Raw genomic sequence first — 16,589 nt, 5'->3', positions numbered from 1 at the left:
TGTAATCAATTAATCTCAGCTGCATACCCCTAATTAGACTGGCCGCCGCCGCCGCCGCCCCCGCCGCCATCATGTAGGTCCAGTGCACATAATTTTCCCTATACTTGCTCCTGGTTCATCAGCATTGATATCATAAGTATCTATGTTCTCCTACATATCGTGTCATTCCTTTAGATACCTTTGTCACGTCGGTATGGTTCTCAATATACTTACGTGCATCTAAGATGGATGTCACCTCACAAGCCAGATCAGCCCTGAAGGTTAGCAAGCAGACAAGCAAATTCAGGGGTGACATGGCACTGGGACAGCATCCGCCTCTGCTGCCTTATCATAGTGCAAATGTCATCGTTTAGTGTACCAAATCGAAGTCCGATATAGGTGTATAGCTTAGCTGTATCATGAGCCACTGATCCAGCAAGGTCGCATCAAGAGCAATGGACAAAGTATATGCATGATGTGTTGACGATGGCTCCACGTCTGCATAAATCTGAACTATATCTCCGCAATGTGAGAGGTGTTCAAAGATAGGATTTCAACTTGAGAATCCAACTGTTCTTGTCAGGACATCACGAACATGTTGTAGCAGCAAGCGAGCCTGAGTACTTGTCATGCTGCCCTTTCAGGAGCATCTCGCTCTGATACATTGGCTGGCTAGTTGGCACATTTCATCAAGTGCATTCTGAAAAGCTGATTTGTAAGGTAGCATCGCCCATGCGATCAACATTATTAGATTTCGTACACCTCTCCATCAATAATGATTCAAGCAAACCATCATACTCGATTGCAGGTTTTTCTATGCAAAGCTTCTGCTTTAGCCAACGCAATGCATATTTATTCTCTAAGTGAAGCGGCCTTTTTTGACTGCTCTCGAGTAGTTAATTTGGATCAGATAATTCTCTATCTTGTTGTGGCACGTTGTTCATCGTCTACATACTCGCCTTTCAGTGTTCTCCCTGCAGACTTTATTCCTTCTCATAAATTAAATCTTCGTGCAGTAAGCGGAATTAGCAATCCGAAGAGGGTATATTTAGAGAAACGTGTAGAAGAGGAGTCCAAGGAACCATCAAACCTTCCCCTCGAGTTGTCCATGGTCTGATCATTTCCCGGTCATTTAAGTACGTGTGCAGACCAAACATGAACCGGACACGTCCGGTATGTCCTGAGCAAATCATCATGTCAACACCACACTTTGAGGAGGGACCATTTTTCCAAATGAGAGGAAGGAATACCACTGAGATGATTACATCCACAGGGCAGTGACGCAGGGGTGAGAGAAGAGAGGTTGTCCTCCGGCATAAATACCCCCTACACTGCAACGCGTTCATCGGAAGAGATCGCTAGCTACCAGAAGGATGATGAGTACGAGTAGCACGCAGAAGAGGAGAAGCAGCTCCTTCGTGGGCATCCGCTGCGGCTGCAAGGACTCCAAATCGGTGTCGGTGTCTGCGTCGCAGTCGTCGAGCTCCGACATGAAATCCACGACACGGACACTGACGACGCGGAGGGCCAGGGAGCTGTCGTCTGCGGACACCATGACCTTGACCTCCCCCTCCACCTCCTCCTACTGGGAGGAGGAGGCGAAGCTGGGGAGCTCCGCCAGCACGCCGAGCTTCTCTGGTCTCCTGCGCCAGCTCAACGAGCTGGAGCAGGATGTCATGTCGTGGGGACGATGCACTGCCCGACCCACCGATGACAAAGAAGAGGAGAGGAAGAGATGGCATCAGCGGAGCGGCAGCGAAGGAGCTGGAGGACGGAGAGTGGAGGAGAGCGTGGCGGTGGTGAAGGAGACGGAAGACCCGTTGGGGGAGTTCAGGAGATCGATGCTACAGATGATCGTCGAGAAGGAGATCGTGGACGGCGAGGAGCTACGGGAGCTGCTCCGCCGCTTCCTTGCCCTCAACTCACCTCGCCACCATGATACCATCCTCCGAGCATTTGCCGAGATATGGGAAGAAGTATTCACCGGCCACGACAACTACGGCATACTTGCCGCCGTTCGTCGGAACCTCTAACAAGCAGAACCACTGCGCGTCTAATCACTGTTATCCATCATCTCTGTTCTTCGATGAATGATCTTAGTGTTGATTACTTCTTGTTAGTGGTAAATCCACATCTCAGCCACCAAAACTCGAAAGATGAGACTGCCGTATTCCATTAAAGTACGCTAGTGGTCGAGGTGGAGGGAGCGTGGGTGGTCTAACCCCGTGAATTTGGTTGCGAAGAAAGGACACGAGGATTCGTGGGAGTAGCTGTAAATTTTGTTGGTAGCATCAGTGAGCATCCAGTGCGGTACTGCTGCAATGATTTCTGAAAGTAATGTTCTGCTACTGTTCAACCTTGTGACAGTACCGCCTCTGTTTGTCTGCAAGCCCTTTTCTTCTGGTTGGCACTCTGGAATGACGTCTCCATGCATAACTCTGCTGCCTCTGCCTTCCATGTCACTGTCATCTTCTTTTTATTTGTTGTGTCTCGGAGAGGAAACTAAAGAGCTATTTGAGCTATGAGTAGTGTTGCATCGTAGCGAAACCCAGCCTATAATAATTAACCAGAAGAATGAGTAGTGTCTGCGTTTTTCCTCTCCATTCTCCTCTCTATCTCCACGTCCGAACCGATGAATGAATTAGTCTTTCGATGTATCCACTATTTCGAGCTTCTCGATTATTATTTGCCAAATAAACATCGTTCTCTCTGTTACATCCACATACAGCCAAAAGAGTTCGTGAGAGTATACCAGTGTAACATAATTGGAAGGATCTGTCACTTTAGATTCAATAGATGTGAATCATCAACAATTAATGTCTGAGAAATCAAATTCATTCCTTTTATCGGTTGTTTTGGTTTGTATCGTGTAAAGAACTACGTGTATGTTGGCACAGAATTCTGTTTTATTCTTGTCGAAACTTTTGATCCCTTAGGTTCAATTTCGAACCTACTTGCTCGTAAGAGAGAATGTCAAAACATATTTTGGGTCCTTTCCTAACCGTTTAAACGTCCAAATTTAGTTGAAGAATGTTCGAGCAACCTTTCATCGTCTTCGAATCTAAACCTGAGTCTAAAATTGGCTCAGCTATCCATCCAGATCGTTTGCACTCACTTGAACGTAACCCAATCCGTTGACTGCAGTAGTACCACCACACAGACAGGCGTTAAGCGAATCGATCCATTCGTTGTTCTTCTGCTGGGTCGAGCCCACTTCTGATCCACCCGTGACTCTCCTTCAGCTGTCCTTCCCTGGCAGTTCCCCCGTCGATGTCTTCCCCTCCCTCCCCACGCCGCTGAAGAACCAATTGAAAACCCATCAAAATCGATTTCTCCGTTTTCACGAACAAGTTTGATGGGTGTAATTTGATCCTCTCTAGATCGAAAGGCCAAGGAGAAGGCCGTAATTTGGTTTCACGTTTCTGGAAAGCAAACGGGCCTCAAGTGACGATGAACCATGGATGGAAAAATCAACGGCCCACATTAATAGCCGGCGGTGTTTACTCCATTTATTAGATGCAGTACATGAGTAGATGGAGCGGAGAAGAGATCTAGAGATCGAGAGAGAGAGAGAGAGAGAGAGAGAGAGAGAGAGAGAAACAGAATGCACCACCGGGCCGCGGGCCGATCGCCGTCGGATCCGAATCGGATGGCGGCGGAGCTCCCGCTGGTGGTCTCCCTCAACTGCCTCGAGGACCCGTCCCTGGAGCGGGAGGCCCTCGCCGGCGCTGCTGCCGTGGAGTACGTCGGCCTCCCCGGCCTCTCCAGTGGCCGGATCGAGTCTGCCACCGCCGTCCTCATCCACTCCCTCGCCCTGCTTCCCCGCGCCGCCCAGCGCCGCCTCCGCCCGTGGCAGCTCATCCTCTGCCTCGGCTCTCCGGACCGCGCCGTCGACTCCGCCCTCGCCGCCGACCTCGGCCTCCGCCTCGTCCACGTCGACGCCAACCGCGCGGAGGAGGTTGCCGACACCGTCATGGCCCTCTTCCTCGGCCTCCTGCGGCGAACCCACCTCCTCTCCCGCCATTCCTCCTCGTCTTCTGCCGCCTCCGGCTGGCTTGGATCCATCCAGCCACTGTGCCGGGGGATGCGCCGATGCCGCGGCCTCGTTCTTGGGATCATTGGGAGGTCCGCCTCTGCCCGGTGCTTGGCCACTAGGAGCCTGGCCTTCAAGATGAGCGTCCTCTACTTTGATCTCCATCACGAGGTACCAAGACTAATTTTGATTGTCTTGCGATTTAGTAATTAATTATTTTCCCAATGTCACTTTTCTTATATAAAGCTGTCATTTTGCTAATCTCCCCTAGCCGGTGATAGGATTTCCTTGTGCCCTTTGACGAAATATTTCTTTATCTGACAAAATATTGGTAATATAGCAAAGGATCTAGTTGTCGGTTTTGTTATGCAGGATTCTGGAACGTGTAGTTTATTACCAATACAAAAGGAAAAGAGGGCAAATGGCAATAGTTCTTGGAAACAAGTCAGAATAATTGGACGTTCAAGTAGATATTGTTGCTTCTCTATCCAGAAGAAGCCCAGTTTTGAGGGTTCCCTTTCCTTTTTTATGTTTTCATTCCTTTTATGGGTGTGGTTTTCTTGTTTTGGATTTTAGGTGAATGAATAGGAAAAGAAGAATCTGGACTGCAGAAATATAAGTTTGGCATTGTTACTGGTGAAAAGAGTACCTCATCAATCTAAGGCATGGGTCATTTGTTCTCTGACTAGGCTTCCTCTGTACCTTTTAACTAGCCTTTTTATGTATCAAAATACATATTTCAAGCTCATGCTAGAATATTATTAATACATTTTATTGCTCTCAATAAGCACAATAAATCAGCTGTAATAAGTGATGATCATCTGCAGTCAAGCTGAGAAATATTTCCCGTGTTTGAAAATAAGCAGAGATATGCCATATTGTTATAAAAGTATCTTGTTTGTGTTTGATTGCACTTGAATTCCAATCTTTGAGATTACATGCCTTTGTGTCACGGACTTAGCTGGTTTTGCCTAAGTCGTGCGGCACCCTTGCGTGTCCGTCCGCAAAGGTCAGCCTCCCCGAAGCCTCCCATTGTCCCTTAGGACCACCAAAAGAGAGAACGGGTTAGAGAGAACGCCTCAATCGGGATCCACAAGCAAATATCTCCGAAAAACACTTCATAGACAATGCAAATTACAAACAGACTTTACAAGCTCTGAACAGTGGCACAACAAAGGGTAAAATGATCCATTACAGACCGAAAATCTCTCGCACGTGTCCACATGACATAATCTTTATTTACAAGTCTAAAGAGGCCACCAACCCAACTAAAATGGGACTATCAAGCCTTCGGCCGCCCCTCTACATGCTGTACAAGGCATGAACATGCCAAAAGACACGGACATACATAAGCATTACATCAAACATCCTGTTTCGAAGTTTGTCCGTGACATTTGTGCATTGTTTTCTAGAAAGATTCTGCCATGGTGATCATAAACTAGGATGGCTTCATTAGTATCTTTTGCCTGAGGGAATCGGCTGTTCAAAATGGAACAGATAGCAGGTTCGATAAGGATTATTTTATTTGCTAATTCAACTTGTTACTAGATTGATGTAGCAATTGACCATTGTTTATAGTTCATTCTATATGTCTCCATTTTCATATTGTAAATTGCTGTATATATATATATATATGTATATATATATATATGTATATATATATATATATATGTATATGTATATATATATATGTATATGTATATATGTATATGTATATGTATATATGTATATGTATATATATATATGTATATGTATATATATATATGTATATATATATATGTATATGCAAGTTAAACTAGATCCCTCATAGGTAAGATATATGAGCTAAACTACTAGTAATGTTTTTTCCAGTTTGCTGCTAAGAATTGTATGAGGGTTTTGTTTCTGAAATCAGTATCTGGAGTCTTTGTCTGAATCTTTAGTTATACATTTATATAGGTGAATGGAAAATCCAGACGGTCTTCAATTGCATTCCCTGCTGCTGCTCGAAGAATGGACACTCTCAATGATCTGTTGGCGGCAAGTGATCTTGTTTCACTTCATTGCTCGCTATCAGATGATACCATGCATATTCTAAATGCAGAATGCTTGCAGCACATAAAGCCAGGTAAATGTGATATTCTTTATGCTTCTCTCATTTCCTCCTGTCATGATGCTGGTTTCTGGGGTTGTTTGCAGATCTCTTCCTTTAATTTAGTAGGAGTAATTTGAATGATATTGTAGCATTTTGTAATATTTTTTATTCAAGGAAAGGGATTTGCTTTCACAGGGGCATTCGTAGTGAACACGGGTAGCAGTCAACTAATAGATGATTGTGCACTAAAGCAGCTCTTGATTGATGGTACTATAGCTGGCTGTGCATTAGATGGTGTTGAAGGGCCACAGTGGATGGAAGCATGGGTATGAACATTACACTTAGGGTATGAATTGTTTTCTCATTTCATGAGGGCATTTAGGTCTGAAGAAATTTTTTGACTTGGTATGAATACTAAAACAGTATCTTCCAGTGATTAGCTTCAGATTTTATTGTACCTACTTAGTATAGCTTCTTGTTTATTATTGAATTCTATTATGCCTTAGAGCTGTTATTATTTAATCGTAAATTTGTTAGCTTACATCAAACCATCTTTCACAATACACTCCAGATGAGGATGGCTCATTGTATCTTTTTCATAGTAGAGTTTTTAACTTTTCACTCTATGTAATGTTTCTCTCATTTTTTGTTGTGTGGGTTGAGTGCTCAACTGATTGGTTGGTTTGCAACTTCAGAAAAATGTATGATGTCTTGTGCCTGAGGAGTTGATATTTTTGTTCCACTCTTGAACGTTTTTGTTGGTGGCATCTTATATTTACATGATAGGAATTTAAATGCTAGAACATGGCTCCTATGTTGCATGAAAGCTAGTTCAACCATGTGGTATCATTGTCTATTGGCTGATAGGTTAGAATTTTAGGATAAGTGTAAGCACAAATTTGACATGGTATCTTGGTGTTTTGCTGTAAAATTAGGTTCTTTGATGTTAAAAGAAATAGATCAGATCTCGAGTTGGTGCAACAATCTTGCAATATATATATATATATATATATATATATATATATATATATATATATATATATATATATTGAGGCAATTATGTGAGCTGAAATGTCAGTGATATTACGGGCGCATTTATAGATTTAGTCAGAAAAAATTTCAGCTTTCCACAACGTTTTAGAGGAAAGTTGAAAATTATGTAGCAAGATCATAAACTGTAGTATTCTGATTTTGAATAGGTTTTGGTAATTTTTCAAAAAGTTTATTCTTTACTATACTCAGTGGTAAGATTTTTAGTCCAATGCAAGTTCAGGTATCATATTGAGCTGGTAAAATTAAGTATATTGGGTGCATAGATTTATTGAATACAATAATAAAAACGAATGGTATATATATATATATATATATATCAAACTACATGTTTTGATATTTGGCACTTGGTCCGACCAATAAATATACGATATTCAATCAATATCTAAAACCTTGCTTTGTTGTACCACTCATTTCTATCACCATCACCTTCATTGCCACTGCTAGTCGTGGTCATTCGTTATTGCTATCATTGCAATTCTTTGCTGCCTTTGCACCACCACCATCACTATCACTTGAGAGGGTTCAGATTTAGGATGGATCATTTCTAGGTTAAAAAGTTAAAGATACATATTTTAATTCATTTACAATAATTATGATATTTAGTTGAGACTTACGTTTTTGTTGTTGTTGAAAATAATTATGATATTTTAATATTTTTTATTTTGATTTAAATATTTTTTTAGTTAATTTGTTGACTTTAAATGTTAACACTATCTTCAATATTTCATTTTATTTCTCTCTCTTTTATTTTTCTTTTTTTAATCTAATTTTCTCCTCTTCTTTCATTTCCTCTTTTCTTTATTTTTCTTGTTTCTTATTTTCGCTTTTCTTTCTTCTTTTCAGCAGACAATAGGATGGCAGTATGGTAGAGGATCACATTCGGATAACCAAAATTATTGAATCCAGTGAGGCAGATTTCCTCTCTGATAAAAATACATCTCTCTCTCACACTCCCCCCCTTTTTTTTTTCTCATTGAAGAACCATGGGTTGTAACCTTGCAGCAGTGGGCATTTGTAGCAACAGGACAGTAGTGGCGGTAAGGTGAAGGTTTTTCTCTTTCTCTTCATCTCCTCCACCTACTTTTCATTTCCTCCACAGCCACAGAGGGTTTCCTATGTGTGACCAAATGCTAATTTGATCAAATTCCATCAATCATATTTGGAATGGTTGAGTCTAATCTATTTTTTGTCTAGGTTGCAGCTATAGAGGGTTTCTGATGGGTGACCAGAGCTAACTTGATAATAATCTGTCAACCATATTTGGATTATTCGAGTCTTAAATATCTTTTCTCTGAGTTACAATGATTCCTAGCATATACTCGAGTTTGTCCTATTTTGATTTCACTGAGTTTTATCTCATATTCCATGACGGTATTCACATCATGGCATGTAATGGAGTCAAGACTCCAAAGGCAATACATGAAGGGTCTCCATCACTATCACCTCCATCATTGTTGCAATCGCTATTGCTGCTGCCACCACTGCAATCTCTATTGTTACCACTACTTCTATGACTCCATTACAACAGCTGCCTTCATCAGCAATACCATTGCCATACCATTTCTGCCACTATTATCATAGTCCATTAGTGCCATCACCATTTCCACTATACTGCTGATATGGTTTCCAACTTGCCATTCTCATAACCATCACTGATGAGAAGAGTTGAAAGATGAGAAATTGATATCACAGTTGCAATTTCTTAAAATCTCAATATGTAAACTTTTTTTTGCATGTTTTTCATGGTTAAATAATTGGAGAACTCAGATGAAAATGGATTTGAATATCAGAATGTAATTTTCTAAAAGTACTTTAGGCACTGTGTTTTAGCAAACAACCAATTATGGAGGGCCCCAAGATTTGTACTAATGGTAGGTATATGGACGACAATATGATCTCATCAACAAATAAATGCAAACATAGCAAATTAAAAGTGAAAGGCTAGCTGGTGAATGAGCTAGAAATTCCACTAGAAACAGATTAAAGTTGTCAATAACTAGCTGCAATTAATATATTAAAGAACATGAGTTTTTTCTTTTGGTAGATGGTTTTGGGTGTATTTTTGGCAATAATGAGCAACTAATAGATGGCAGGTGTGAGGAGATGGCAGGAAAGTGAGATCAGTGGTCCTACACTGATGCTGGCTGGGGCAGGGTGTGAATAGGTTGATGTGGAAGTGTGGAGGTTATTGGTACTCAACTGTAGTGGGCTGTAAGCCTATTGCTTGACACCCTAACTCCTCCCTTTCTTTCATTTCTGTTGTAATTTTTCCAATTCGAGAGTCTAACTGATGAGGTGGATATCAGTTTTCTGGTGAGAAATTACTAGCACAATATATTGACTGATTTCAGGTAAGGGAGATGCCAAACGTGTTGATTCTTCCTCGAAGTGCAGATTACAGTGAAGAAGTGTGGATGGAAATAAGAGAAAAAGCAATCACAATATTGCAATCTTTCATCTTTGAAGGAGTTGTACCAGAAATTGCTGTTTCTGATGAGGATGACATGAGCGAAGCTGGTTACGAAGATGTGCAGTCAGAGAAACGAGTAAAAGAAAGTCCTTTTCAGGTTCAAGATTGTGAGCAACAGACAGATGAGAGCCATTTGAGTTCAGAGTATACTAAGACAAAAGGTATCCAACAATTCAAGGAATCCCAAGGTTCAGGTATATCTCAAAACACTGGATCTAGATCTGAAGGGAGGTGCAGTAGATCTGGTAGGAAAGGTAAGAAGAGACCTGCTCGACGTAGATCCCAGCAGAAATCAGATGATTTTTCAGCAGTTGAAAGTGATACTAATTATAATTCGCATCGTGGTGATGATACTGCCGTAAGTGGCAGGGATCAATTACTAAGTTCCAGTTCTAGATTTGCTTCTCCCGAGGATCCAAAAAGTAAGCAAATGTGCCTTTTTGAACCAATGATGGAAACAAAATCAGGGAAGCAAGTGGCATTAAGCACAGAGCTTAACAGTAAATCACCTGATCGGCTGAAAGATGGATTCATTGTAGCCTTGCATGCAAGAGGTAATTCAGGATTTCATGTGGCTAGACAAAGGGTTCCTGGAGGTGGTTGGTTCCTTGATACAGTCACCAATGTAACAAAAAGGGATCCTGCTGCGCAGTTTGTTGTTGCTTTTAAAAGCAAGGTAGTTTCTGGAAATGTTTAACATTGTTCTTTTAATTCATCTATGTATTAACTTTTTCCCTTCTGGATATAGAATAGAACTCAGCTTCTCTACTGCTATTTATCCAGGACATACTCGGATTGCGATCTTTTGCTGCTGGGGGTAAACTGTTGCAGGTTAGAATGTTTACCTTGTTTTTAGTATATCATAGAGAACTAGTGGCATTATTGGATATTGCAATCATCAATACACTATTTTTATAGTATACTATAACTAATGGTTCAAATGTTCCAACTTAATTCTATAGTATTAATCGTATTCTGGGCCGGGGCAATGAACCTATTTGAAGTGGCTCATTTCGTACCAGAGAAACCCATGTATGAACAAGGATTGAACTTAATTCTATAGTATTTACTTCCGCACCTAGCTACTCTAGGTTGGGGGGTAGGTCCGGGGGGGAAGGTTATGGACACCTTTCCATACTACATATATCTCCCAATGGATCGTCTCAGGGCATTATACTACATCTATCTGCCAATCAAATGAAGATAGTGGATCAGCTACAGTAATTTCTACAGTACCTGTGATGCTGTAGTAATATTCTATAATGCCCTGCATCAGGACGGTACTGCCAGAGTAACTGGTGCAATATACTTCTTGTTGTAGATTTCTCAGTGTTATAGTTAGAAATTCGTCATAATCACTTGAATTAATCAAATTCAGTTAGTGTTGACTGATTTTGGCAAGTTCCAGCAAGTTTGGCAGCCACTAAAAATGGAAAGAAAGGGAATGAGTGGAAGCAGAATTAGTCTAGATGGAGTGAAAAACAAAGGACATATACTATGACCATTGTAACAATATTTAAGACATTGTTATTGCATTTGTTGTTTAGTGCAATTCTTGTATTTATCATTTACTACTAGTTTTTTGTTGTAATGTTTATTGTTCACTCTGTGTTAGATAGAGAGGAAATGATACATGAAGTGAAAAGTAGAGGTAATTGAGTAGCTCTTAACCTATTAGGAACACAATGATACCATCACCGATAACCAAGATGTCATTGGATTCAAAATTAATCTCAAGTCTTCTGGGTGCTCTTTTTAAATGAAGTTTTTCTTTATTTGTCTTTGCATTATTTTTGAAATAGCACAACCTAAAGTGTCACCCCATTACCTTTTTAAGTGAGAAGTTAAATGAAGCCCAATTAAATAAATTCACCTACAACAATGAGTTTTAGGAGTCGTACAAACATTAAGGTATTGACCACATTACTCGTTGCCAAAAGAATTTATTCTATATTCTGATCACAAGGCCTTGCAATATCTCGGTCTCAAAGAAAACTAAGGCCACAACATATTCAGTAGGTTGGATTTCATCAAGAGTATAGCTTCATCCTTACGCACCAACTTAGCGATGAGAACAAAGCTGCTGATGCATTTAGCGGAATGGCATTAATCTGACACACTACAACATCATCCATTCATTAGAGATGAATGCCTTGAAGCTGTGGAGAGTTGATGCTAGTGGAGACACTTTCCAGGGCTATACTAGACGAGGAAAGAAGTAGGATCATCCTGAATCCCTAGAATTGATGGACTCAGGATTTGGCTAATATTTTATAATTTTGATTTAATTCTTATTCTATGACTATGGAAGAATTTTAGTATTATAAAGGGTTCACTGGAAATCTTACATGTCACCACATGACAACATCTCTACATTTGTTATATCCTAAATTAATCAAGAAGAAGAGAAGTTAGTTAATGAAGAAAAAAGAGGAAAAATATCAGTTAGCTATCAAAATGGAATACTTTTAAAAGATTATTTGTCAAGATGAATATAGAAATTTATCTTTCCTAGAAAAAATATAATTTATTTGATTAGTCTTGATATGTTGTTGTTGTTGTTGTTATTATTATTATTATTAGCACTTGGGGACTATATAAAGGACAAAGGGATTGTAATAAGATCTGAATGAATGAAACGTTTCTTTCCACCAATGGTGTGAGGCCCTGATTTTCCCTTCATGTGAATTCGGAGGACTTGGAGTGAGTTTTAAGATCTTTCTAATTTTTTGTCATATATTTCTCCAAACCTAAATAGTACCATCTAATATCTAAATATCAAACTATTGAAAATCTAATGTTCTTGAAGCCACCATGTTAGGAGACTTGTTGATCAACTTCTCACTTAAGATAATCAAAAGGACGGTCCAATGCCTCTCTCCCTCATCGGAATTAGTTCATCATCTAACTTAAAAATAATTTCTCTGAATTTTTGTGTTTTATTATATCCTCCCGTTGTGTTTTTTTCTTTATTATATCCTTCCTTTGATCTGCAATCAACTAGGGCCTAAATAAATGTCTTTTCAAGAACATTAATTCCATACTCATTTTCTTTTCCACATTCTTTTTATAGTTTATACAATTCAATAAGTCATTCATATCTTGTTGGAGCAACTAACTTTACATTTTGTACTCTGTTATCAGTGTCAGTACTCTTGGTCAGCCATTTTGGTGCAATCATTTTATTGATACTTTCATTTAGGGTCTCAGATTTTTCAAATCTTAGGGAGTTTAGGTAATTTTAGCCAGTTGTGCTGATTTAAGTTCGTGATTAAGTTATAAATAAAAAAAGAACTGATTTAATAAAGTTGAAACAGGTTATAAATCATATACCTATACGTTAATTTAATCAAGTTAATTTTAGCTTCATTCTCATGAAAATGATCTATATGTTAATACTGCTGAATTTTGTGATTTCTCCTATGAAAAATTATGATTGCTAATTTTTCTTTGTCCCATATCTTATTAAGTCAGTTTTTCTAGTATATTTGTTATGCTGGCCGTGCTTGTCCCTTTGCTTTACTTTGCTTATTGCTAGGTTTAACCTTATGTATCCTGTGTTATTAGATTAACAGAAAAATGGAATTCATATTTGCAAGTCATAGTTTCGATGTGCGGGAGAGCTGGATGCTGGAAGGTTCAGTTCTGGAACAATGCAAGTTTGTCAATTGCAGAAATCCATTGGTATGTAATTATTTCTTTTCCTTTAAAATGAGAGTTAAACCCCACTTTTGGCCAGAAAACTGCATAGAGTCTACTGCAGCTTAGGTAAAGTGCAAATGGACTGGATCAATATTTTTGCAATGATTTTTTAATAGGTCTGATGCTATAAACTGTGCTCAGTATTAGACGATAATTAAACATGCTTTCAATATTTCAGAAGCATGCCTGGATCTATAATTAGGACTCATCTAAGGCACCTAGAGCAATTTGAAAGTTGTCTATAATTTGCATGATTTTTCTTGTCTGAACTGCATTAGATTGATGCTAATGATATCTAAATTCAAATGCTATTTTGTGTAATCATGGCCTTAGACAGCAATGTACAACCAACTATTTTTCATGTGATGTTTTGTAACAATTGAAGAGGTTTCTGATTCATGTCCATTTTTTAGAATTTAGAAAGATATCCATGATGTTGTATACAAAAGTTTCAGATGGTTGCTTTCTTATAAATGTTCATGCGTTGTCTGAAAGTAATATGTTATTTATTCATCACGGCAAGCGACAATTAAACCAAGTCCTAGTCTATAACTTCTCTACATCTAAAAGCATGCTACAATTTAAACGTTCTGCCTCCTATATGTCTCTCTTCCTCTGTGATCCATTATTATGGTGGCATTGCTTTTCCTGCATTTTCCTATCAGCCTTGCATAATGTTAATGCTACTGTGCTTACTGAATATGTGACATCACAGAGTTTAGGGGAAAATATAACACCTCAGAATTTAGTCCTGCATTGAGAGTAGAGCTTAGTCCTGGATGGGTGGGCTTATGTATTATGGAACAAGTTTGTTATTCCATCAGGTTTGCTTGCAACAATTAGTATTTGATCCAGTTTGATATTTAGGTATGGTGAGGGGCTTGAATAGTAAAGGATTACCTGTAGACGAAGCAAAAGGAATGTTAGGATATGATACTGTTCTGTTTGTTGGTTCTCTTGATGAGGATGTCTAATTGTTGAGAGGAGATTGAAATACCCTAGAATGTAATCCCACATTGGGAGCAAGTAAAGACTTGCTTCTAACGATGTGATAGGTGTCCTTGGGCCTATACAATTTGATTTAATGGATCAAACTCAACATGTTAAAGGGCCAGATAATCCCATTGGGTTGGGTTGTGATAGGATAGGTCTGCATGTTCACCTTGAGTTTGATAAGAATTGACTTGCATATGTTGAGGACCTGCACAGGGCAGATTAGATTATATAATGTTAGCCAAATTAGTTTTTATCCCATTGGACCCACAGCCTAACTGTGTTGGATCCAATTGAAGTTGGCCGTTAACAGGCACCCAAAAACGAAATTCTGAAGATCTTCTACATCCTAGAACCCTACATGGGTTGGATCCAATTGAAATTGGACTTCAACCACACCTAAAAACCTAATTCAATAGATCTTCTACATCTTTGAATGAAGTTTTATTATGGATGATAGATGCAATTGTGCAAGCTTGTCAATTGCATGTCAGCTATAAATATGGTTCTACCATGGGAATTGCTGGTGGAACAAATTTTCTGGTGTTTAAGCTTTGACCATATGCATGACACTGGTACACAAATATGATGATGCCAGAGCCAAGAACATTTTATATATTTTGTTCATAAAAAAATTAGGGTATCGAGCTTCATGAGCGATGAGCTAATCACTGCAAGTTTTATCTAATAAGGTGGATGGAATGATACTGGCTTTGTCAGTGGCCTAATAGTATCTTTGGCAAATGGCAGGCCCATGTTGCATCTTTTTGAATAGTTAACACTGTGTTGTATCATTTAGTGAGACTTGACTGTTTTTGCGTTATGCAGGCTGTCTTGGATGTAAGCATCGAGATTATTGCAGTGCTGAATGAAGATGGTATTACTAGATGGCTCGATTAATGCTTTCTCCTTGTGGGAATCGCATTAAGTGAAACCACTGATCCTTATTTTTGGTTTGTTCTGTTTGTTTACTTGGAAGCAATTTTGAATGATCTTGTGCGTGGAATTCATATCCCCAGTTTGTATCAAGTTTCCTTGCACCTAATCATGCACTAAAGCTTTCCGAGTGTCTTAATTGTGCCAGTTCCAACTCCACTGATTGCTTTATAATTTTGCATGTTGACGGATTTGTTTTGGCACCTACATTTCATCACCATTCATTTTGCTTAAAGATATTCAACTGGAGCATCATCTTGTGCTACGTGATCATACCTCTGGTTCACTCCTCGCTATGCATGAAGTCTGGAGATACCTCCTAGACTCGAGGGGCGATGACTATATCGCATGTTGGGGGAAATCGTCGTTGACGTCTAAGTCAACTAGACATGGTTCAAATTTAAAGGTGCAGGAGTATCCGAAGTGGCTCCAAGGTGGAAGCATTGAGTTCTCAAGACATCGCTTATCCTAAGATCGATGTCGGGAGAAGTTTTTTGATTCAATCCTTTTGACGTAAGTTAGTCACTGACGACTTAGTAGGTATGGGTTTTTTTTAAGAAGAGAGCCACTCAATATAGCATCGGGGATTATCTTTTTTCTTTGGCTTTGGAAGGAACAATATGTAATTGTTTTAATATTCTTCTCAAAGTGTTTTGTTCATGTGGTCGATAGGGGAGAGATAGCCCCGAAGGGTCTGTCTCAGACTTTTGTCCATACGGGCAAATGGGCAAGGTGACCTTGATCTTTTTCCTTACATGGTAGCTTTCACGATCTTTTTCCTTACAAGGTGACTTTGGGGTTCTTGTTAGGGGGCTCGGAGTGTAATATTTTATTTATTTGCTAAGTCTCTTGCCAACCTATCCTTTCATGATGTTAAAAGGACACACCTTGGTCGGGCGAATTTGTTTTAGCATGGGTCAGGTTTTTTCGACTCGTGCCTCAAGTATATTTCATCCTGTGCTTCCGTTGTGATGAACTTTTCTTGGTGTGGGTCAAGTTTTCCTAATTCACACATTTCATCTTGAGTACATTTCGACCCGTATTTTCATCGTAACAGATTTCTCTTAACGTGGGTTGCGTTTTCTTGGCCTTAACCCATTCTGTGAAATAGTCTATTCCCATAATAAGGAACCTCAATTATTCCGAGGTAGGGGGAAAATATCCTAGGAGATCCATACTCCACTAGGAGAAGGGTAATGCGCAATCGATTGAACTCAAAGGGACCACTGGTTGGTGTTGTATCCAAGCATAGGCTATTACATCCTTGCACAACCTTGGCTAGTAGAACTCTTGCCGAAGCACTTTGAATGCAAGAGTTTGCCTACTTATGTGCTCCCTGTAAATTTCTT

At 39.6% G+C, this 16,589-nt stretch overlaps 2 protein-coding genes across 2 annotated transcripts; both read left to right on the top strand.

Annotated features, from left to right (window-relative positions):
* Positions 1–1,025: 1,025 nt before the first annotated feature.
* LOC135674939 (transcription repressor OFP8-like) lies at positions 1,026–2,335 on the top strand. Its single transcript, XM_065185204.1, has one exon. It carries the CDS (start codon positions 1,353–1,355, stop codon positions 2,010–2,012), a length of 660 nt encoding a protein of 219 aa, XP_065041276.1. The 5' UTR covers positions 1,026–1,352; the 3' UTR covers positions 2,013–2,335.
* Positions 2,336–3,502: 1,167 nt separating this feature from the next.
* LOC135673470 (C-terminal binding protein AN-like) lies at positions 3,503–15,373 on the top strand. Its single transcript, XM_065182463.1, has 7 exons — positions 3,503–4,183; positions 5,951–6,119; positions 6,282–6,412; positions 9,491–10,285; positions 10,393–10,440; positions 13,177–13,293; positions 15,133–15,373. The coding sequence occupies exons 1-7, from the start codon at positions 3,584–3,586 to the stop codon at positions 15,202–15,204; spliced, it is 1,932 nt and encodes a 643-aa protein (XP_065038535.1). The 5' UTR covers positions 3,503–3,583; the 3' UTR covers positions 15,205–15,373.
* The last annotated feature ends 1,216 nt before the right edge of the window (positions 15,374–16,589 follow it).

The sequence above is a fragment of the Musa acuminata genome, chromosome BXJ1-5 (assembly GCF_036884655.1).
Source record: "Musa acuminata AAA Group cultivar baxijiao chromosome BXJ1-5, Cavendish_Baxijiao_AAA, whole genome shotgun sequence".
NCBI classification, from domain to species: Eukaryota; Viridiplantae; Streptophyta; class Magnoliopsida; order Zingiberales; family Musaceae; genus Musa; species Musa acuminata.
The sequence above is the reverse complement of the archived record's forward strand: the minus strand, read 5'-3'. Positions and strand labels throughout refer to the sequence as shown.

What these genes read in the sequence shown, in the direction of transcription:
- LOC135674939 (XM_065185204.1), top strand. Translation starts at nt 1,353, where the DNA reads ATGATGAGTACGAGTAGCACGCAGAAGAGGAGAAGCAGCTCCTTCGTG.
- LOC135673470 (XM_065182463.1), top strand. Translation starts at nt 3,584, where the DNA reads ATGCACCACCGGGCCGCGGGCCGATCGCCGTCGGATCCGAATCGGATG. An exon ending in TTGTTGCTTTTAAAAGCAAG is followed by an intron (nt 10,286 to 10,392) that starts GTAGTTTCTGGA and finishes CTATTTATCCAG; the next exon opens with GACATACTCGGATTGCGATC. An exon ending in CTGGGGGTAAACTGTTGCAG is followed by an intron (nt 10,441 to 13,176) that starts GTTAGAATGTTT and finishes CTGTGTTATTAG; the next exon opens with ATTAACAGAAAAATGGAATT.